This window comes from Osmerus eperlanus, chromosome 16, assembly GCF_963692335.1.
Source record: "Osmerus eperlanus chromosome 16, fOsmEpe2.1, whole genome shotgun sequence".
In the NCBI taxonomy this organism is placed as follows: Eukaryota; Metazoa; Chordata; class Actinopteri; order Osmeriformes; family Osmeridae; genus Osmerus; species Osmerus eperlanus.
The window spans coordinates 512,183-534,585 of record NC_085033.1 but is presented as its reverse complement, the minus strand read 5'-3'; the positions used below and the strand labels follow the sequence as shown (position 1 = coordinate 534,585).

Below are 22,403 nucleotides of genomic sequence, written 5' to 3'. Positions count from 1 at the left end.
TCACACACTTGTCTTTATACTTAACAGATCATATACTGGACTGGGGGTCAGATGGCTGAGCGGTTAGGGAGTCGGGCTATTAATCAGGTTGTTGGTTCGATTCCCGGCCATGCAAAATGACATTGTGTCCTTGGGCAAGGCACTTCACCCTACTTGCCTTGGGGAGAATGTCCCTGTACTTACTGTAAGTTGCTCTGGATAAGAGCGTCTGCTAAATGACTAAATGTAAATGTAAACATACGATGTCCCAAAGGCCCAACTCCTTCTCAGGTCACCTTCTGGCAGCAACCTTGCAGCTGGGTTTCACTGTGCAACCAGGCCTACCAAGCTGCTGCTGGGCCAAGGGCTGATTGTAATGGCACACTGGGACTTGCAGATTACCTGAAATAAATATTTGTCTTTCTGCTGTGTAAGATGTAGGCCTACTGCTTTTAACTTGAGTTGAACGCTGTTAAACACTGCCATGGTCAGCAAACACTTGCCATGTCTACTTCAGAAAGGATACTGTTCACAGCTGTATGAGTCAATAGGACATTACCATTACCTGAATGACTTGTAGTAGTGATCGGGAAGTTATGCCTGTTCTGATGATGGCATAAACCATGTTAGATTGTTGGCTCTATGTGCATTGTTTGGGTCTCCTCTCCATTGTTTTCTGTTTTGTCTTTGGTTCTGTTGCAGGATGGCAGGCAGGTAGAGGAGCTGTTATTGCTACAGGGGCACACCTGTGATCTGTGCCTTGGTCCTTAACCCTTGTGTTATCTTCGGGTCGTTCTGACCCATCAGTCATTGTGACCCACCGTCGTGTTGCGACAACTTTACCGCATACAAAAACAAAGTGAGGCATTTTCTTTTAACCGTTGGGCTGTCTCAGACCCCCCACATTGCGAAGGTTAAAAGAAAATTATTTTTATTTGTTTTTGTATTGGGTAAAATTGGGTAAACACAACGATGGTTCGTTATGAACCTTTGGGTCATGTGACCCGAAGGCAGCACGAGGGTTAATAAGCTGTGCCCTAACAAGCTGGGTCTCTCCATTACTAGCAGGAACATCATCACTGTTTGCTTTTTAGTGTGTAATGATTCTTTTCACTCTACACTTGCACTGATCCCACACCCATTCCATACACTTCTAATTTACCAACCATTTCTTTGTAAGCACTTTTTATTAAATAAATACATTGTTATCCTTATTACCGTGGCTTGTCACTTCCTGAAGTTCTTATCTAATCTTCCTATGAATCAAGTTATGACAGCATTAAACAAGCCCTGGTTGGCTACACACCTCATGTCGGGCTTATACAGATGTGTGTATTGGCACTGTATTGGATATTCAATTCTTCTGCCTCTTTCCATCTCCCTGGTCCTCCCCCAGCACCAGCAGCTCCCTGTCCCCCTGATCCTCACCCAGCACCAAGGGTGTGCCCAGAGGCCAACACCTGTGACATAACCCTGAGACTGCCCATACACACAACCCATGTACAGTTCAAACAGTACATGGAGTCTAGGATAATACAGTCACCCACCTTTGGGCAGGCATAATGTCACAGCCACAAACGTGACCCCGTTTTTGGTTTTGCCCTGCCCTACTGCCCTACTCCGTGTCTGCCATTGTCTTCACCTGTGTCTCATTCAGTGGTTTCAGTTCTTGTTTGTATTATCATGTCCACCTGTGTCTTGTTTGGTTCTGTGTATTTTAGGTTCCTGTTTTGTGTCCAGTCTTGTCCTTACCCTTGTTAACGTGAGTACCCTGTCCAGTGCCGGTCCTTCCTAGGGCAACATGAAGAGGGGGTGCTGTTGATAAATCTTGCCTAGGGCGCCATATGTACTAGGACCGCTACTGACCCTGTCTGTTTCCCAATTAAAAGAATAAACCCTTTGTTTGAGGCAATGTCTGGCTACTCTCCTGCGTTTGGGTCTTACGCCACCACACACTGTAACACATAAGGCATATTTGAATTAATTAAAGACATCAAATTAAATTGTATAACCTTACTTTTAGAGTGTTTGATTTTAAAAGGGTTTCTAAGTAGCATTGGCTTTGAGTGTAGGTGGCAACCTACAGATATTACCGATGGACTTACAAAAATGTCTATTATAATTCTTTAAACTTCTCTGTAATCAATGCATCTGCAGTCGTATCCCAGAATGGAAGCTCAGTTCAAATCTAGTATTTTTCACCCGTTACCAAGACACTGTAGCCTAATGATGGTACATTGTGTTAGTTTGGAGTATGTTATTAGGCTGAATGTAGGGGAAAGTGTATTACATGAGAAGGAAATGTATCAAAAGATTATGGTGTGATTTCCCAGATAATAAAAATGGTGTTACCCATATAGATGGTGTCACTAAAGGGTCAACGACCTGAGCGTCAGGTCACCTCATAAAAGTAGAGGGCGCATTGCGGAATTTGTTATGGAAAATCATCCCTAGTGAGCGGGCGCTATGAAGATAAATGACAGTTGAAAAATTATCACAATTATTTTATTAGTAGACTAACACTGCATTGCGAGAGCAGGTTTCTGCTCTTTCGTGTTTTTCTGCTGACATTGACATTATTAGAACTTAGGTTGGACATCTTTGAACAGTGCTAGTTAATGACTATACCATATCAAGCTTGATTGTCTATTTACCTACCATTTAGTTAGCTGATGATTAGCAGTGTACAATATTTTGTGTTAACTGGGTTCATAGGAAGATTAGATTTGATGTTCCTGCTAGTAATGGAGAGACCCAGCTTGTTAGGTAATGTCCTATTGACTCATACAGCAGTGAACAGTATCCTTTCTGAAGTAGAGCAATGGCTAGTGTTTGCTGACCATGGCAGTGTTTAATAGCATTCAACTAAAGTTAAAAGCAGTAGGCCTACATCTTACACAGCAGAAAGAAAAATATGTATTTCAGGTCATCTGCAAGTCCCAGTGTGCCATTACAATCAACCCTGGGCCCAGCAGCAGCAGCTTGGGTAGGCCTGGTTGCACAGTGAAATCCAGCTGCATGGTTGCTGCCAGAAGGTGACCTGCGAAGGAGTTGGGCCTTTGGGACATCATAGATGATCTGTTAAGTATAAAGACAACAGTGTGTGAATGTGAAGGACAGCCGATGAACCTTTATTTCTGTCACCTTGGCTGTGTATTTCACTTTTCTAGGTCTATACAAGGAAGATGACCGCTCAACAAATTGGCATCACAATATATTGGCACGAGAACCTATCACTTCATAACTGCTACCTCCAATCACTGTACATATTGTCCTGTCACTGAACATACTGTCCTGTAACTGTAGGCTACATACGTTTGCACTGGCACCAATTACTGTTATATGTTGTTTTATATGGCATCATGGTCCTGGGGGAATAGGTTTAGTGTTTATTTTGTATTTATTTAGGAGGTTTATTATATGTTAGCTTGTCATAGGTGTACACTTGTTCTGAGTACTTATATGTCATGTTATGCCAGGTTGCTTTGCGTTGTCTTGTCCTAAGAATTTCAGTGCAGTCTGACCCTGTGTTGGTCTGTGCATCTGACATTAAAAGACTTGAACTTGAAACTCTGTTTCGTTTTTATTATGTACAACTATATGCAATTGAAAATGACAATAAAATACACTTGACTTGAAGATTAGCCTAACAACAGTTGTATATTGCCACCAACTAAATTTGCGCACAATACTGAGGCAACGCAATCGCAGTGCAAGGGAAGTTCACAAAGCTCCAAGCCAGACAGACAGCCAGCCAGCCTGATATTACTGCATTTATTTGTCTCTGCACCAATTGAGTATTGCAATTGTGACCACCAACTTCATACTAATAGCTAACTAGCTAACCAACATTGTATTTGATAGTAGCCTAGCTCGCACGAGCATTCTAAGACCTACTTTACTTACGTATTAGATGTTACAATTGTTGCCGTAATTTCCCATCGGAGATTCAAGCAAGCAGACTTTAATTTTGGAAAACCAGACGCTGATTAAGCCAAACCAGGCGTTAATTTCGTGTGGTTTGATAGACACGTCTCAAAAAAGCACGCGTTTATTTAGACGCGTGCTTTGTGACACGTTAAAAGCACGCGTCTAAATAGACACGTGCTTTGAACGTGTCACGTGACACGGTTCAATTTGAGGCGAAAAAGACGCCGACTTTGTATGGAAGTCGGCGTAATGGACGCCGTCTTTGTATGGAAGTCGGCGTAATGGAAGCCGTCTTTGCATGCAAAGTCGGCGTCAATTACGCGTGGTTGACACACGGAGGTGTCCTAATACTTGCCCACTTGGCCTTCCATACAACTCACCTTATGGAGAGACGTCCTCTCCACCAGCTGAAAAGGGGCGGGGTCAATCTTACAGTTTTTGAAATCGACTGGCTCATCTAGCTGTTGCTCCTCCCACTCTGCGATCTGTGTGAGTGAGTGTAAAGGTCCATTCACATGGAAGAGGTCAACACCCAGTCTGTGTACTGCATCCACCAGAACTCAACATTCTATTTTCCAAGGTTACGTTAAATGTTGACGTTCTAGTAGCAATGACAAGATTGTACATGTCGGTGGTACTGTCCTCTGACCAAAATGAATAGATAATCAACAGTATTTCCTGTATACTGTATACAGTATTATGAAAAGACTATACAGTATATTCAAGCAATGGCTAACGACAGGCCATGGCATATGGTTATATCACTGCTATGGGGAGCACACACAAATATGGAGACCTTTGGGAGTTGGGAGTGCCTGCAGATACAGGTACAGCAGCTACAGTTTTTGATCAAAATGGTTTGTAGAAAATAGTGTTTAAGTACATAACTACTCCAACTTAAAAACTAACAGCAACTGCTTATGGATTTAGATGCCTGTTGAAACTGGACTTCTTATGCCTGACCAGAACCCAGCGACACATATAGAAGTATTCTTAACATTGACTGACAATGTAGTTACCTAGTAGGGTTTACGTCTCACCTCAGTTGTGGTCATGTCATCCTCAACTTCAGGTGGGTCCTAAAAACAGACAAAGACTACGTTGGTACACAAACCCACCTGGTGTAACCACACAAACAAATGTTCTCACACCAACACTGGGTTTCACATTCAGAATCATCCAGAATCCAAAGTGTGTTAAATACATTTTCATGAAGTAGGTCTGCAAGTCATTAACTTAAAAGAAAATATTCACCAACCAAAACATGTCTGAATGTTCTTCAAACAACATTCACAACATTTCCAACCCAAAAGATAATCAGAAACGAGATTAGACGACTGGATCAATATAGATCAAATATTTGATCACTATCTGACAGAATGAAACACTCAAAGCCATGCGAGCACAATTCTGCCCTCTCTTTTTCTTTACCGTCAAGCCATTGCATAATATTTTGGTTGATAGCTTGCCCAACAAATGTGGTCTGGCACTTGCAGCTTGCTGGTTCACTAGGCAACGGTTACTTAGCAACAGTCTCTATGCGGCAGACAATCTTACCGCCATGGAGATCTTCACTCGCTTTGGCTTGGGCCTCCTGCTCTCAGGAGCCACTGGCCCAGCAGAGCTCTTACAGCCAGGGAGAGAAGGGATCACAACGTTAACACAACCATAACAATCATAACATAATCTTAACACAACCTGAACATAACTTTAAGTATTATTAGGAGACGAACTACCAAATAACCATTAAACCTTCCCCCACTGGAAACAAGCCAGGCCTGTGTTATGGCTGGGGAGAGAGGAGACACGGTATGCAAAACTTTACTGCAATATTTGTCGAAGAGGGGTGCTATCGCACAACCTTGAAACCACCTTATTGCAATGCCAGATATTGGCTAGACTTTTCCACTGCTTGAGAGAGAGAGAGAGAGAGCACGGATGAGTTACCATCATTAGAGCAATGTTGCGTTGCAGCAATGAAAAGGCTAATTACTGGTAAAGCTTTTTTTAAATGGTAGAAGGGGAGAATAATGAAGCGCCACCACAACACTGCCACAACGTCAAAGTGACAAGATTCTCAAACAGAGAGGGACCAGGGAGACTGATTAAGTCTGAGTTCACTATCGTATTTTACGGAAAATAAGCCGCATCGTGTATAAGCCGCACCCCTTCAGAATGAGCACTTTGTGTTTGTAAATCGGAGTATAAGCCGCATTGGAATATAAGACGCACTTTGAAAGCAAACAACGTTACCATTGAGCCGGCTAACGTTGAGCGGACCAATGCTCACGATTGATTACTTGCCCAGACACACTGTTGCAGCGGACAGCTTGGATACCAATCTAACTAGACAACATTCCCAATCAGGGTGAACACTCAAATTATCTAAACTATAGACCATAGCATTACACATATCAAAACAGAACGAACACAACAATAGAACTCCAAACAATGCTTATTTAACTAAGCTAATGCCCTTAACTTAGTAGCTTTTCAGCTTGCCGCGGGGGCGTTCTGGGTTCCAAGAACAATGCATTATTATATCTAAAATAAACTTATAAAGAGCTCGGTTACACTACCAAAGTTGAATTTGTAATGTTGTTAGCGATGCTAGCGTTATTTTGCTAGCTAGCCTATAACATTTCACTGGGTCTTGCAGCTGTTTGATTAACTGAAATGATTATGAAATGTTATGTTCTACTAGCCATTTGCCTACTTTAGCAAGTCACTGTATTTCCAAGCCCTGATAGTGTAACTGAGACGACACAGTAAATAATTCCTCTTTCAAGTAAATAAGCCCCCGTTCAAGTGTTGAGCCTTATATTAGCTGCATGGTCTGTAGAGATCTTGAGACAACGCCACTTTTTTGTTCTAAAACCGGACTATAAGCCGCTTCGAAATATAAGCACAAGCCGAGTACAAGCCGCGGCTTATTTTCCGTAAAATACAGTAGTCAGCACTGAGGATGAGTGGTAGCAGAGTCCCAAAAGTCCAGGGACCTGGGACTTCCTTTCTGCTCAGGTGGTGTAAGTATGTAAGCATGTATTTGTGTGTGTGTGTGGAAGGCAGTTTCTCTCACCTCAAGCAACTCTTTCTCTGCTTCAACACAGGATAGAGTCTGAGAACCTGAGAGATAATATTAAATAGTCAAGTGTTGGTGTGCATATGATTTATACACACATCAAATGTGCCAATATGTGAGAGGATGCTTACTGTCAGGGGTCTCAGTGTCACTTATGGCAGACACTGTTTTCAGTGCAGACTTGAGAGGGAGCTGGGAGTTGGTGACTGCCGGGCTGAAGGATGATTCTTCTGTGGAGATCTACATAGAAACATCGTAACAATGCCACCAAGAGGTTAGTAATTAATAGAACATCTGCATGCATGGCATGTATAAGTCTATATGCTATGGGTAAATCTATAACAGTCCATAGAAGGTCTTCTGTAGGTCTTAATCCAACCCCTGTACCCGTCACACCTGTTGGGTGCTCACCAGGAAGCGGACCCCTTGGCGGGCATGGGTGTTGTCAATGGTGTGAGTGCAAGGTGGGCTGGGGGGCGTATCAGTGCCCAGGCTGGGCAGGTGGTCATGGGTGCCATTGTTCTGGGAAAGCTCTCTGAGGCGCTCCAGATGCCGCTGGCGGCCCAACTGGAGGGAGAGGAGGGACTGGAGCTGGGAGCGCTCGATAGAACCCAGCAAAATCATAGAGTCTAGAGGAGAGAGGGAGGAAAGGTGGGAGGGAGAGTAGAGGCGAGAAAAAGAGAGGAAGGGGAATGTGGAGGGAAAAGTGTAGAGTAAGAGAATAGGGAAGAAGGAGAGTTGGGTAGAAGGGGAAAGAAAGGGGTAGACAAGGAGGGAAGAGAGAGTTGAGAAAACAGTATAAGGGGAGAAAGGAAGGGGGAATTGGACATAGAGACATAAGCTGAAAGTGAAAGATATTATAGTAGAGAGGGAAGGAGGGAGGTGTATGTCATGGAGTGAGTGATGCACCCTGGGAAAACAGCCAACTACAGTATACACACGCACACATATACTCACTCTCACCTGTGGACTCAACCAAGGCCAGTGTTTTGAGTTGTCCAGTCCGCAGAACTTCTTGCAAGTCTCGGTAGGTGGAGGAGAGAGTGATGTAACGCACATCCCGAACCATAATGTCCTCAACACGAATATTATACTTCCTAATATCAAGATGGCGAGGAGAAAAAATAAGGTACAAGGAAGAAAGTAAAGGGAGATGAGAGGGATGCGATAGGAGAAGTGAAGGCAGAAAGAATTGCAAACGACAAAGGAAAAGGAAGAAAGGAAGATTGTGCAGGTAAATGCAAATCTGTCTATCTACCCAACCATCAACCCACCCATCCATCAGTCCATCCAAACTCACTCGTGGTGTCCCATGCCCAACTCAGGGAGGTAGGGTAGCTTTTTGATCCTGATGATAGAGTCGTAAAGTGAGGGCTGAAGGGACTGGGCCACTGCATTGGCCAGGATCACAGCGATCATCACAGGAAGGATGTGAGAGATCTGACCGGTCAGTTCAAACACAATGACAGCCGTAGACACGGTGTGTGTAACTGCCCCAGACAGGGCCGCAGCACCTGTAGAGGAGAAGATAAAAACAATATCTAATCATAGATATGTCATGTGAATAATCTCCATCCTGTTCCACTAAACAATTTCATCAACTATTTAATAATGATTTCACATTTAATTTCAACCAGATACCTCCTTGATCGTTCAGCCCATTTTATCACACCATTTCTCGACCTCCCACTAAGTAAGCAGCTTTCCCTTGTTCTCGCGCTTAAGCTACAAGTGTTCACAGCTGCATCCTCCGCTCTCTGACTGCTGGGGACAGGTCTTTGGCAAAACGTAGCTTGTTGTTTTGGAGGAAGGTGGACTTTTTTTGCAGCTTTCCAGACAGCGTCGCGGTATATACAGGCACCAAACTGTAGAAGTATCCCTCGAGGCTTGGTGGCATCTTTCTTTGGTTGGCCAAGACTGTGCACTGAGTCAATAACATCGAGTTTGGCCTTGTGCTCCGGCAGTATGGACTGACAGATGTGTATAACCTCTTGGCGGACGTTCTGGTCTTTGTTTTCAGACATACCGTAGAGACGCAGGTTCCACCGTCGCAAATAATTTTCCAGTTCAGTAATTCATTGTTCCAGTAGACTTTTTGCCCGCCACGTTGACTCGGTCATCAATGTGTGTCACTTTACCTTTCACTTCACAGATCTCAGCACAGGCAAAGTCAATGTCTTCTTCAGCCCCTCAATCTTCAGAGTATTGTTGGAAATCATTCACTCCACACTTTTTTCCAGAGAGTCTATTCTCGTGTTGAAGACGACTGAGATTTTCTGCACAATACCTTCACTGTCAGGATCCAATGAGCGCTGTGACTTCATTGTCTGTGGTGCAGGAGGTTTGGAGGGAGTTGTGGAAGGAGTTATGGGGAGAGGGGTGAGATCTGGTTCCCCGAGGGAGATCACAGGTGCATCTGACATGCAGTAGTCGTGTAGGTTATTCATAAGCGGATTCTCCGTCGGTACCTGCATGCTGCCGTAGTTGTGGTACGCTAGCTTGCGATGCTGTTAGCCGAAGTTTCTTTTCCCCCACGTGTGTCGTTAAGAGGCGAGAATTCTATACAATACAAGCTACCAATAAGTTGACCCGATTCACTCAACTCTGCATTAACATACCTCCAATAATATACTTTAAGTAACTATATTTCACAAATATGCAAGTCTGAAGGTGGACAGCTCCAAAGCATGCGTGCACTCACACCGCCATCTTGGAAGCCTGCAACAGCACATCTATGCATGTTGTATCCATGCGTTGTTGCTAACGTGTGCTGACGTTGTGACGTAGGCTAGCACTGATACCCTTTGTTGACAAAAGGCACTTTTTGCCACAAAAACTTAAGTTCAGCCTAAATCGTGCAACGGAACGTAAATCCCAATAGAAGCAACGCAATCGTGACCATAGACATTGTCTATGTAGTCCAAATATTGACTGATCCTTAGTGGTGGGAAAATAATAATAATAATAAGATATATGTGAGAACAATGGTTGCGCTCGCCGAAGGCGTGAGCACACCCAATTACATTTTTACAACTGATATTTCTGTATATTTTATATAAAAATGTATACTTATTATTTATAAAGATTACATAGATTTAAAAGCATTTTTTTTTTGCTGCTCATTTACAACTGAAAATACGAGTTAAGTGTAGAATGAAATAGATGTCTTATTTCCCCTGCAAGAGGCAGCCTCATAGTTGAATCAAAGCGAATACATTTGGCAGACCGGTGTAAAAATTTACCTAATCTCTATGACTTAAACGTCCTTTTAAGTTTTTCCCTTCTCGTGATATTTTCAGGCATTTAGCCTACTCATATTGCATTCATTCATTAAAGAACCCCCTTTTAAGATTATTCTACGACGTTCCCGGCAGTAGAAGATGGAATTGCGCTTCAAACAGTACCATCTGCTAACTGAAAATATGCCCCCAAAAAAGTAAATAAGCTTGACATTTATTTAGTGGAAAATCGCTTTCATAAAAAGCTCAGTGGTAGCGATCATTGTCAGTAACAACGCCAAGTGCGATATAGCCCTGTGTGGAGAAGCTGCCCCGGTAAATTGTACTACTACGGTACAGTACTAGACTACTGCTGTGTTCGTTCGTCTTGGTAGCGATTGCGTTGGTTGAACTGGATTTAACGTTCCGTTGTATGGTTTAGGCTGAAATTAATTATTTTCATGAACAGATTTACAAAGTTTAGGCTGTGGCAATGAAGTTAAGGTTAGTAGTTAAATAGACTTTTGGTTTAAGTAAGGGGAGTGCCGAACATGTTCTGTCGCCGTTTGACTTCCTACAGCTGTGTAGATGTTTTTGTAGTGTCTCGCGTAGGCTACAGCGTTGCAGTGAGCAACACTGGTTTGAAACCACAGGTAATGATAATTTCACCCACAAATCGTTTACTTGTAATGTAATGTCATAATAAATCCTACAACGAAAATGTATTTGTGAGGAATGTTTATTTTAACGATTGAAAACAGATGCATCATAGACCACTGTAGTATGTGTTGCCCGGGCAACAGAGGCTAATGTCATGATGCTAATACTTCAGTGACATAGTAGACTACTGTTTCCGAAAGTACTTGTACTTCCTTAATAAAATCAGCTTATATTGCACATTACACGTCACAATTGTGTGTCATATCACAAAGTAAAATTAGTAAATAGTTATCACCCTGGCCTCTTTGCTTGTGGCGTTTCTGCAGCTGCCTTGCAGTAAAGCAGTTAGCTTAGCTATCTCCCAGAAGTTAACGAGCTAAACTAATGTTCTGGGTTAGGGTTAGGTAGAGGGTTAGGGTTAGAGGTAGTCACGCGAGTTTTCGTGACGTTAGTGATGTAAGTAGCGTCATTGACTGTGGCTAGCAAGTTCGCCACCGTTAGCTTCACTTTTCGCCACAAAAACTTAATTTCCACTTAAACCATGCAACGGAACGTAAATTCCAATAGAAGCAACTCAATCGCTACCAAGACGAAACTTTTGACACCTAGGTTGTCTATGTAGGCCAAATATTGACTGAGTTTTAGGGGGGCAAAAAGAATAAAAATTATAATAATATATATGTGAGAGAACAAAGGTTGTGCCCTTGCCGAAGGCAAAGCACACCCAATAATATATATGTGAGAGAACAAAGGTTGTGCCCTTGCCGAAGGCAAAGCACACCCAATATGCAGTCCCATGATGGAAGTTATGGTGAGGTAAAGTTAGGAATTGAGCACAAATCTGACCTATGAGTCAGAATCAAAATAAATGTAATTCAGGTTTACAAAGGGAAGTTTTAGAGCAACTGAGGTCCACGCAAGTTACTCACCTACTACAGCATAACCGCCAGGAACAATGGGATACACGCTTCCGTCTGCATGTATGCCATCGGGGAACATGGCTGCCATGGTCTCTCCAACAAGACGACCAAAAGCCGCACCTGCCCAACACACATTCATTGGAAATGCAGATCAGCATTTTCTATATCGGTACAGAGTGCTCCTTTCATTCACCCTTGCTTCATTGGTGAAAGTTAAAACCAATTTATATGTTTCTCACACACTGTACAAGTCATCACCTACCAATGAGGAAAACTGGCATAAATGCCCCACATGGCACTGGCATTGTGGTAGCCACAGCAGACATCCAGAACTAAAAAGACAGAAATCGCTCTCATAAAATACACACAGCATATGCACATCCCAAATCAACATACCCTGCACTTAAAACAACTACGCACTTGTATTGTCAAACAGACGCAAGCACGCATATACACACATACATGCACACATGCACAGCCAATCACCAGACCTACCTTCATGATGATAAAGAGGATAAGTGTGATGAAGACGTTGACCTGCGGGTGTTTCCAAGCATGGGAGTGGCTGATGTAGTCAAACTCCTCGGCCATGCCCTGGCGGGACCAGGTGCGGTTGTCGAACAAAGCCACCAGTGATTCGTGCTGCGTCAGCTGAGGGATGGATGACATACAGGAAAGGAGGGTTTAGGAGGGGGGGGGGGATCTACAACCTAAGACTCTGCTCCAGACCATGAACCCACAGTATAAGGCCCGGGGCTGAGATTCACCATGCCTGCTAGCTGAGATGTGGTTCCCATACATTTACATTTAGTCATTTAGCAGACTCTCTTATCCAGAGCGACTTACAGTAAGTACAGGGACATTCACCCGAAGCAAGTGGGGTGAAGTACCTAGCCCAAGGACACAACAACATTTTGCACTCAATTCTACGAAAACATATCCTTAATACACTCTGTACATTGTCCACTGACTTACAGTATAGGGATATTAAGTGCATCATATTTGAGAGTACACACACTCATATAAATAGTACATAAAACAGAATATGCTGAAGATTAGATGCAGTCTGACCTGTCCGGCCATGAACTGTCCGAAGCCTGGAGGGAAGGTGAGGGTGGACACCAGTAAAGTGACCATGGCTGGGTACACCAGTCGCCTGACAGGGAGAGATGGACTGTTGGCTCATTAATAGGTGTACTTGTGACTGATAGGACAGAATAAGTGTGTTTGTATGACCAACATACTATATGTGCCTGTAAGTACCCTTACAAAAAAAAAGTATATTACAGTTTTTTCCCATTGCTTTGGCTCATTTCACGAAACAGAAATGACATTCTCAAAACAACACGTGCAAACCTCCAAACCACTGGGCACTTGTTCACAAACGATTGGAATTTTTCATTCCTTTAATCAAATTGCAATTGTATTAGCACATCCTCGTAAATTACAAGTGCAATTGCCTACAGTTTGCACACATTTCAAATGATTTAGCACATCTTTGAAATGGTTAAGTACAATTGCCTTCAGTTAGGCCAATTAGTAATTGAATATATCTTGCTGGTCTAAACTGACTGTTGCTTCTCAGTCAAGTGGTTATTCGCTGCAAAACATATGGGCATAATTTCCTTGTGTACATCATCACCTGCACAATAGTTCACTCCACTGTCAAAATCTTTCAGGCACATAATACCATGAAAAACATCATGGTATATACTGTAATATGGATCTCTTGGATCAACTGGTTACAGTCATTGTCAGGTGCAACTAGAACTTTACTAAACAAGACACATCCGATCACCAATCACACAGTAAGTTTAGTTAGCTGACAGGAGCTATCCGGGAGTATAAATGCTTCCATCAAATATATAGAGCTTGTCCCAGGCCAGCTCGGGGGCAACATCACCATGTGTGCTGCCATTTCAGAGAATGGTGTAGTCACCCACATTCCCAGTCTTGGCCCATACAATACCCAGAAGCACCTGGTGTTCTTTGACCACCTGTACTCCGATCTTATCCCTCTACATGAGAGGGGTTTGGTAGGGCCTCACTTGCTTACATTTGTCATTGTGTAGGACAATGTAAGCTTCCACTGTGGCCCATTCATCAGGGTTCACTGCCCATCCAAGAATGCTTATGGTGCTCTTATCACCTTACTCCCCATTCCTCAATCCTATCGAGGAGTTTTTTTCTGCATGTAGGTGGAGGGTCTATGAGCATTGGGCTCAAAACCAGAGGTCCCTGCTCCAGGCAATGGATGCTGCTTGTGATGATGTCACAGCAGATCAGTGTAGGGGATGGTTGCGGCATGCACAATGATTCTTCCCCTGTTGCATTGCAAGGGAGAACATCAGATGTGATGTCGATGAAATCTGTGGCCAGACAGAAAGGAGCGTGAGGATGAGCAGGAGAGTGAGGACGACAACTAATGAAACTCCAGCTTTGCTTTACTTTCTTACTGTATGTGTTGGTAGTGTAGGTTATACATAATGTTAGTTTTGATGTGCTTATTGTATGACATTATTGTGCTGTACACATTTCATGTTACAGTAACCACAATGTATGGCAATTACAGTAACAATTTTCAAAGCAGTGTGAGTGCAATATATGATGTGAAACCTTGTAGGCTACTCTTGAATTACTGTAATCTTTCTGTTTGATACATATTATATTTATTCATTTAGCAGACGCTTTTATCCAAAGCGACTTCCAAGAGAGAACTTTACAAAAGTGCATAAGGTCAATGATCATAAACAATGAGGTAGCCCCAAAAACATTGTGGGTACATGAAGCATACATTGTGAAAAGCAAATAAGTGCCAATGGGAAGAAACATAGTTCTTGAAGGTGGAGGTGGGGAGGTGATTCCACCATTGGGTGGCCAGACAGGAGAAGAGCTTGGGTTTGGAGCGGGCGCTCTTGAGAGGTGGGACCCCCAGACGGTTGTCAGAAGAAGACCATAGGTGGCCGGTGGGGGTGTAAGGCTGGAGGAGAAACTTTATGTAGTCGGGTGCAGTCCCATTCACCACTTGGAAGGTCAGTACCACGGGCCGTGATGGGAAGCCAGTGGAGGGAGATGAGGAGCGGGGTAACATGGGAGCCTCTGGGTAGATTGAAGACGCATAGTATTCTGGAAAGAAAACATCTACTACAGTAACTGTAGCACAGTGCACATGAGGGATATTTTTAAGGTCCACTGCCATACTGACAAAACATCTAATCATTTTGACCTGCATGTATTTGTGCTGAACCATATTGGCTATTTTGCCAAATGCACTTAGAGCTTTGAGAATGTCATTTCTGTTTCAAGAATTGAGCCAAAGCAATGGAGAAAAACTGTAAAGTATACTATGAGGGTACTAAAAATGGATAGTACACTTTTAGTTCACTTTTGATATACTTTTAAGAAGTATACTTAGAAACAAAAAATTGTATACATTTCTTCTGGAGTAGGATGTAGGCTACGTTCTCTTTTATTATACAGCAAAAATAGTCAAAATACTTTTAAAGTACATTATAAGGTACAATTTTTAGATCCATCTTGTATATTCTAATTATTCATGTCTAGGAAAATATATTATGCATTGCACATTGAAACTTTGTTACTGAATTAGCTTCTTTCAGCTAATAATAAGTATCACTTGGCGAGGGCCCGTTCTCGTCAAGTGATGCAAGATCGGTGGCGTTTAACCTTGAACCTTGGCCTTAAACATATAAATATTATAGTAAATCATAGTAAATGGACATTTATTAAGTTTACTTCTTGAAGTACTTACATTAATTGAAAGTGCACTTGAAAGTATTCCAAAGTATATTTTGAAGTATACTTTAGGAAGTATACTTCATAAACTAAAAGTGCACTACACAGGCTACTTTACAGTATTCAAACTTCAAATACATTATAAGTGTGCTTTAAAGTGTACTAAATTACCTAAAAAGTGGGCTGTTACGGTCGTCGTTGTCTAGGGGGTATGCTAGCCGAGGATACAGCTAACCGCGGCGGGCCCAGACAGGTGAAGAGGGACAGGAGAAACTTGGAACACTCACCCCAGCCAGGTAGACTCCCACCCTGGTCTCCAGGACAGGCCAAGCCGCCGTTCAGTTCGGCGGACAGCTCGCTCGCGGTTGGTAGAGTTGATCAGTTTACATAGATGGTCGGTACATTAAGCACGGCGTGTGCAACATAAAGACGGATCGGCAGGAGTGGGGAAACAGAAACCCAGGGGGACAACCGGTCGGCATCGAGGGTGACGTTCTCTTCCAACAACTCTGAGGTTTCCCCCGTCTTTCCACCATCCGGGAGTTCAAAAATAATAAACTCCTCCCCTTAATTACCTGGGCCCCAATCAGGACACCGTTCCACTCCCCTTCCCAATCACCACCGTGTGCAAGGCTGCCGCGCCACTAAAGTGTTATATTTTAAGGTTACTCCCGAGAAAGGAATCTAAACCTCCCTCTCACCCTGCCACTAGGCGTGCGCGTAACATGGGCCATTTCAGTTTACTTAGTACAAAAATAGTATATAAATAAGTACACTGCTAGTATACTTTAGGTACCATGATAATAGTATACTTTTTATACTTAAATGTGGAAGGGTGGGCCTGGGCACAATAACCAGTTCGAAAAGTTGCGGGTCAGTCAACTAAATGACACAGAGATGTGATTTCCCAAAAATACATAAAATGTATTATATAGTAAGTAGAAAAGGGAACACTATTAAAAGATGCACTGTTATCAATTTAAAAAGCCGGGGCTAAACATCCATGGTCTGATCAGACCATGGAGTTAGTTTCCGCGCCAAAAGAAAATACATGCAAACACGTTAATTGGAGAGTCCAACACAAAAAATCACACCACAAGAAAAACTTCACTAGAAATTTCACACAAATAAAAACAAAAATAATCAAACTTGGGTGCAACTACACAGCAAATGTTAATGGCGGAGAAACTCCGTAAGACCAAAGAGGTCCTCCCGATGTAGACAGGGATAAACCCTCAAAGTTAGTCAGTGCATCACATCAATAAAAAACAAACACATAACACAAATCAAATACACGCTACTCAGGACAGCCCCGGTATCGGTCACCAGATAGTCCAGCCAGACTAGTTAAAACTAGCCTCGTCCCCCCACGATAATAGGCCAGTAGCAAAATCGACGGAGCAGGGAACAAACGCAGCAAAGCAGCAACCGACGTTTCTGTAAATGAAGCGAATAAGTTACCCCACGCACTACCATATAATGGACCTACCCACTAGCAGCGGTAACATACCCGCAGAGCAGTCCACACTCCTTCACCCGGTCCCAGATAGGTTTGGAAATGGATGGAGATCCAAGTCAAGTCTCTGACGACTTCGTATGCCAAAATCTTTGATCAACAGCCCAACACGTTTTACACTGCGTTGTAGAATGGTCATACTTCACAACTGGCTGATACGGGCGGAGCTACCAATTACGGCTCGAATGATATGGGAGCTAGTAATTAAAATAGCTCCCTCTTTCACATAAGTATACTTACAAATTAAACTTGAAGTATACTTCTTTTTTGTAAGGGTATATCTGTGTATGCTTGTGTGTGAGAGTATGCTCTTTGTGTGTGTGTATAATGTCTGCATGTAAAATACAACCTTTGTGTGTATGTGAGTGTTTGTCAAGACTGGAGACTCACTTCCTCAACAGGAACTTGTTGATGGTTTTCTGCTTCCTCATACACTCAACGATAAGTCTGTTCAGGTAGACAAAGAGAGCTCCACCAAATCCACAGGTGATCCTAAACAGTACCATCATATGGGACAGCGTTACACGCAGAGCTGCTAGCATCTGCGACCCAGAACCTCCCAGAACAGAGCTCTCACATCTGGTCTAATGGTCAGAGTTCCTGGGACTACAGGGGAGTAACTGTGACACACATGGGAATTATACACACACACACACATACAGAAACAGACAAAGACAGGGGCACACATACAAATGCAGAAATGGACACATACAGGATCACAAAGACAGGAAGACACACACAACTTAGGACAAGCTGGAAAACAGAGGCACACACACACATACCCCAGGATGGCAAATGCTGGCAGCTCCTGGAGGTCAAAGGGGAAGTCCAAACGGAAGCGGGTCTTGAATAGGGCAGTGATGGTCTCTGAGCGGTAGAGAATGAAGGGGGGGATTCAGATAAGACTGCTCACCTACAAACACCTACACAAAAAAGCGACACAAACAGAAACGCATACATTGGTACATGCCAACACACAAACACACATGAAACACACCTTCATCCTGGTTCCAAACTGCGAGCACCCTGAAGATGAAAGCACTGAAGGTGGCAGCAAAAAACCCTCTCCAGTAGTTTCTCACAGCAAAAAACGTTGAGGTGACCTCAATACTGAAGAGCACACCTGCAACACACACTAACTTTGCAGAATGACAGACCTCTAATTTTGTGGTGTCAACACGTTGTGACCAAGCCTGTTCCCTTACCTCCAATTGGGGCAGCAAAGCAGCAGCCCACACCCACCGCACACGCAGCGGACAACATCTCAGTGTTTCTCAACTCATTCTGAAGAGAAAGGCATGCGTACAACAAAAACACACACAGGCACGCAGAAACACACACACAAAGGTACGCACCACAGTGCATTAAAAAAGGTTTCTGGTGTCATTGCAGGCTTTTGGATGAATATGATAGGATCACAGCAAGGAATAGTGACATTTGTCTGAATGCCAGTGGTATTGTTGATTGACAGTCCACAATAGATGTATTGATCAAATAAAGTGATGGGTAGGATACAATATAAGGACAGCATGACAGTATGCATGGTAAGATAAAAATGGATTCATGCAAGGAAGTAGTGTAATTGTTTTTGTTTATAAAACATGTTTTGATTAGAATAGAACAAAATATTTGAACAGAAAAGGCTAAATATAGATGAAATGGTTCTTACACCACGTGTCACAAATACAGATGAGCGTGTGGCAGACACTGGAACGCTCTCCCTGACACATACACTCCTACCTTGTTCCCCTCAAAGGGCTCTTCCTTAAGCAGTAAGTGTGAAAAGACAGAAATATGAGTGAGTATCTATGAGTTCATTACAAGAAATAAACATCCGCAGGGGCTTTCTGGGAAAACCCCACTTTATTGTATCATTCCACTGGCATACCAACAGAAAATTACTATACAGCACTTTGTGGAGGTAAACTGGTCTTTATTATATAATTTGCAAGGAATTCAAACAGTTTGAGTGATATGACTGCAATGCTCATGAACTCTGATAACCCTAATCCAGAGTTCTGTCACTCTGACAACACTCTCTCCCCCTCCTCGTTCTGCTGAGCATCCTGGGTGGTGTTGCTGGCAGAGACAGCTCTGCTTCTGGTGGGACCGAGTGGCAGCCAGGGGAGACTGCCAAGGAGGGGGGAAGGGGGATAAAGGAGGCCTGTGATCATGCATAGGTGAGTGGGGGTGAGAGTATGTCCTAGGAGATGGCAGAAAGGGGAGATCAGCAAAAACTACGACAACGTGCGTATCAGTGTGTGTGTATGTGTGTGTACCATGTGTTTATGAGTTGTTTCATCAACAGGCAACTGTAGGGGAGGCGCTTACCATGTAGATGCCCCCAAACAGAGCAGCCATGAATTTGCTCAGGAGGGCTGCACACAAGCTGGCTACATGGACAAAGGGGCCCTGAGGAACACAGAGAGATGGATCCACATGTGGCTGGGAAGCTGGGAGGAAACACTGAATAATCTGTGGCCTTTCCTATGCTGTGTACTGCAAAGGGGTTTTACACTGCAATTTGAGGAGGAAAACGTAAGTGTATAGGTTTCCCACCTCCTTCCCCAGGGGCATTCCACTGCCCAGGGCACAGGTGAGGCCAATAACTTTGGCCACAAAGGTTTTGAAGGTCAGATACTCCTTCAGGACCACCCCCCTCAGAATGGTCTTCATCTCAGGGATCCCGGAACCTGAAAAAACAGAGGAGAAGAGAGATGGAGGAGACAAGATAACATTTGAGAAAATGTTTGATCTAGCCTATTGTGCAAATATTTTCACTATAACATAATTAGGATAAGGGTGTTTCAAAGAATTTCAAGGATGTCCCATGTGGTACTATACAGTCAATTCATACACTGCCTTGAGTCCACACACATTACCTTTAGAATTACTTTTGAGTCCTTGTAATCTAAATGTGCCTGTAAATGTGGATACATGTATTCTTCAGATTAAGTGTGTGTGTGTTCGTGTTCCTTACCCACAGCCTGCGGGGCCAGGATCTGTGTGAATCCTGCTGAGAATGTGATGAGCACCACAGGGTAGGTGACCCAGACTAGGTACTGGAGAAGCATGTTGCTGTCCAGCCCTCCGTACATCCACTTCTGTGCTGCACACACACACACACACACACAAACATATACACATGCACAGACACAGAAAATACCACATTTGAGTACCTACCTATGTTCCCCAAACACAAATTCCAACCACTTGATTTTGCAATCATCATCATCCAGACATCCCTTCTTTTTCCCCTCTCCTTCTGGCTGCTTGTCTTTCTCCCTCACTTTATCTCCATCTCTCACACCAACCTTGTCTTCTTCCTTTTAAAAGATTGTTCCCACTCTCTCCTACCTTGCTGGCAGAAAGCTATGGCATAGTCCATGACCCAGCTGACCAGAGCCATGAGCAGACCCAGGAGGATGAGGAAGATCCAGTCCTCACCGACACGAGAGATCAGGAACTTCTGACAGCGCGATGTACACACTGGAGAGCGGAAACAAGAGATGGAAGAACAAACAAGCTTCTGATGCATATATAATAGAATGTCTGCTTCTATTGCAAAGTAAATCATACATTAGTAACAGACATGTAGAAACAAAGAAATTGTTAAAATTCAGTCAGAGGTGATAGTCAGTCCTAGATGTGTCTCCAGTTGTCTGAATATTTCAAGAGAAGAAAGGAGGATTCATGTGGGGCACTAGATGGAGGGAGAAACAGGGCTAGTCTAAAAGAAGCAACACTGGACTCAATTGGTTTTCTCTGTTCTGTGGACACTGCTCTTGAAATCCATTGCTACCATATTCAGAAGCTCCCTAAGGAAAATGCTGAGTTTCTCCAAAGGGAAGGCGAAAGTGGGCTACTGACCCAAGTAATGGATCTATATTTTTTATAAATGTCCCACCGCTGGCATAAGAGAAAGACAAGATTTTGTTTATGATCTGATCCTTCTTAACCCTTGTGCTGCCTTCGGGTCACATGACCCAAAGGTTCATAACGAACCATCGTTGTGTTTGCCCAATTTTACCCAATACAAAAACAAATAAAAATAATTTTCTTTTAACCATCGCAATGTGGGGGGTCTGAGACAGCCCAACGGTTAAAAGAAAATGATTCACTTTGTTTTGGTATGCGGTAAAGTTGTCGCAATACGACGGTGGGTCACAATGACTGATGGGTCAGAATGACCCGAAGATAACACAAGGGTTAAGTCATACAATGTGATCTGGGAGGTATTCCAAAAAGCTGGTTTCACAAACTGTGAGCCTACCCTTACAAAAAAGTATATTAAAGTATACTATAAGTGTACTAAAAAATGGATAGTACACTTTTAGTTCACTTTTGATATACTCTTAAGAAGTATACTTAGAAAATAGTTCACTTTTGATATAATTTTAAGTATACTTTGAAAATAGTTCACTTTTGATATACTTTTAAGAAGTATGCTTAGAAACTGAAAATGGTATACATTTCTTCTGGAGTAGGATGTACGTTTTCTATTATTATACAGCAAAAACTGTCAAAATACTTTTAAAGTACATTACAGGACATTTTTAGATCCATCTTGTATATTCTAATTATTCATGTCTAGGAAAATCTATTATGCATTGCACATTGAATCTTTTTTGGTACTGAAACTGTAACCTTAATTACTGCCAAAACATTTTAAAGCCCTATACTACTTATATTAATAACTAGAGAGGGCACAATTGTAGGGTGTGCTTGCTTGCATCGGTTGCAGATGGGTCCGTTTATTGGGTGTGCTCACGCCTTCGGCGAGCACAACCATTGTTCTCTCACATATATATTTATTATTTGTGAGAATGCTGTTTCAGCATTGTTGGAATGCTGCTTCAGCATTCCAAGTATTATTCTTCGAATCTTTATTCAACTTATTGTTGGAATGCTGCTTCAGCATTCCAAGTATTGTTCTTTGAATCTTTATTGTTGGAATGCTGCTTCAGCATTCCAAGTATTGTTCTTTGAATCTTTATTCAACTTATTTTTAAGTATTGTTCTTTGAATCTTTATTGTTGCAGCATTCCAAGTATTGTTCTTTGAATCTTTATTGTGAGAATAAAGTTGTAATAAAATTAAGTAAATAAAATTGTTTTTCGAACTTAGTTCTTCCGCCGTTTTTTGTCCTTTAACTAGTCCTGCATACTTTCACCGATTCCTACAATTTTTGTATCAAAACGTTCAGCTCCTTCAGGAGATGTTGGCTATGACTTTTGGTATTTCTCACTTTTATACTTTTTAAGATATTAAGGTTTTTGTGCAAATTATTCTCCCATTAAAAGTAATGGTAAATCCTTTAAAATCCTTAAAAAGCTTCCTCC

The 22,403-nt window shown here is 42.6% G+C and overlaps 1 protein-coding gene and 1 long non-coding RNA gene across 8 annotated transcripts in view; one reads left to right on the top strand and one right to left on the bottom strand.

Moving 5' to 3' along the window:
- The window catches only part of clcn2a (chloride channel, voltage-sensitive 2a), a 120,758-nt gene that overhangs the window by 20,526 nt on the left and 77,829 nt on the right, over nt 1-22,403 (bottom strand). For 2 of the 7 annotated variants that reach the window (XM_062480803.1, XM_062480797.1), the window contains 21 exons: nt 20,419-20,550; nt 20,042-20,170; nt 19,621-19,754; nt 19,393-19,473; nt 18,802-18,825; nt 18,267-18,345; nt 18,059-18,184; nt 17,844-17,928; nt 17,452-17,553; nt 12,861-12,963; nt 12,285-12,440; nt 12,052-12,121; nt 11,799-11,909; nt 8,292-8,505; nt 7,949-8,088; nt 7,388-7,620; nt 7,123-7,231; nt 6,989-7,035; nt 5,467-5,535; nt 4,950-4,988; nt 4,290-4,394 (listed from right to left, as the gene is read on the bottom strand). In XM_062480803.1, coding sequence (XP_062336787.1) covers nt 4,290-4,394; nt 4,950-4,988; nt 5,467-5,535; nt 6,989-7,035; nt 7,123-7,231; nt 7,388-7,620; nt 7,949-8,088; nt 8,292-8,505; nt 11,799-11,909; nt 12,052-12,121; nt 12,285-12,440; nt 12,861-12,963; nt 17,452-17,553; nt 17,844-17,928; nt 18,059-18,184; nt 18,267-18,345; nt 18,802-18,825; nt 19,393-19,473; nt 19,621-19,754; nt 20,042-20,170; nt 20,419-20,550 — 2,288 coding nt within the window. The remainder of the gene's footprint in view (nt 1-4,289; nt 4,395-4,949; nt 4,989-5,466; nt 5,536-6,988; nt 7,036-7,122; nt 7,232-7,387; nt 7,621-7,948; nt 8,089-8,291; nt 8,506-11,798; nt 11,910-12,051; nt 12,122-12,284; nt 12,441-12,860; nt 12,964-17,451; nt 17,554-17,843; nt 17,929-18,058; nt 18,185-18,266; nt 18,346-18,801; nt 18,826-19,392; nt 19,474-19,620; nt 19,755-20,041; nt 20,171-20,418; nt 20,551-22,403) is intronic. The other 5 variants (XM_062480799.1, XM_062480798.1, XM_062480800.1 and 2 more) reach the window with 5 other exon arrangements.
- LOC134036070 (uncharacterized) lies at nt 18,365-22,033 on the top strand. The gene is made up of 4 exons (XR_009932383.1): nt 18,365-19,241; nt 19,370-19,599; nt 20,048-20,102; nt 20,398-22,033. It is a non-coding gene; the product is annotated as an uncharacterized LOC134036070 (long non-coding RNA).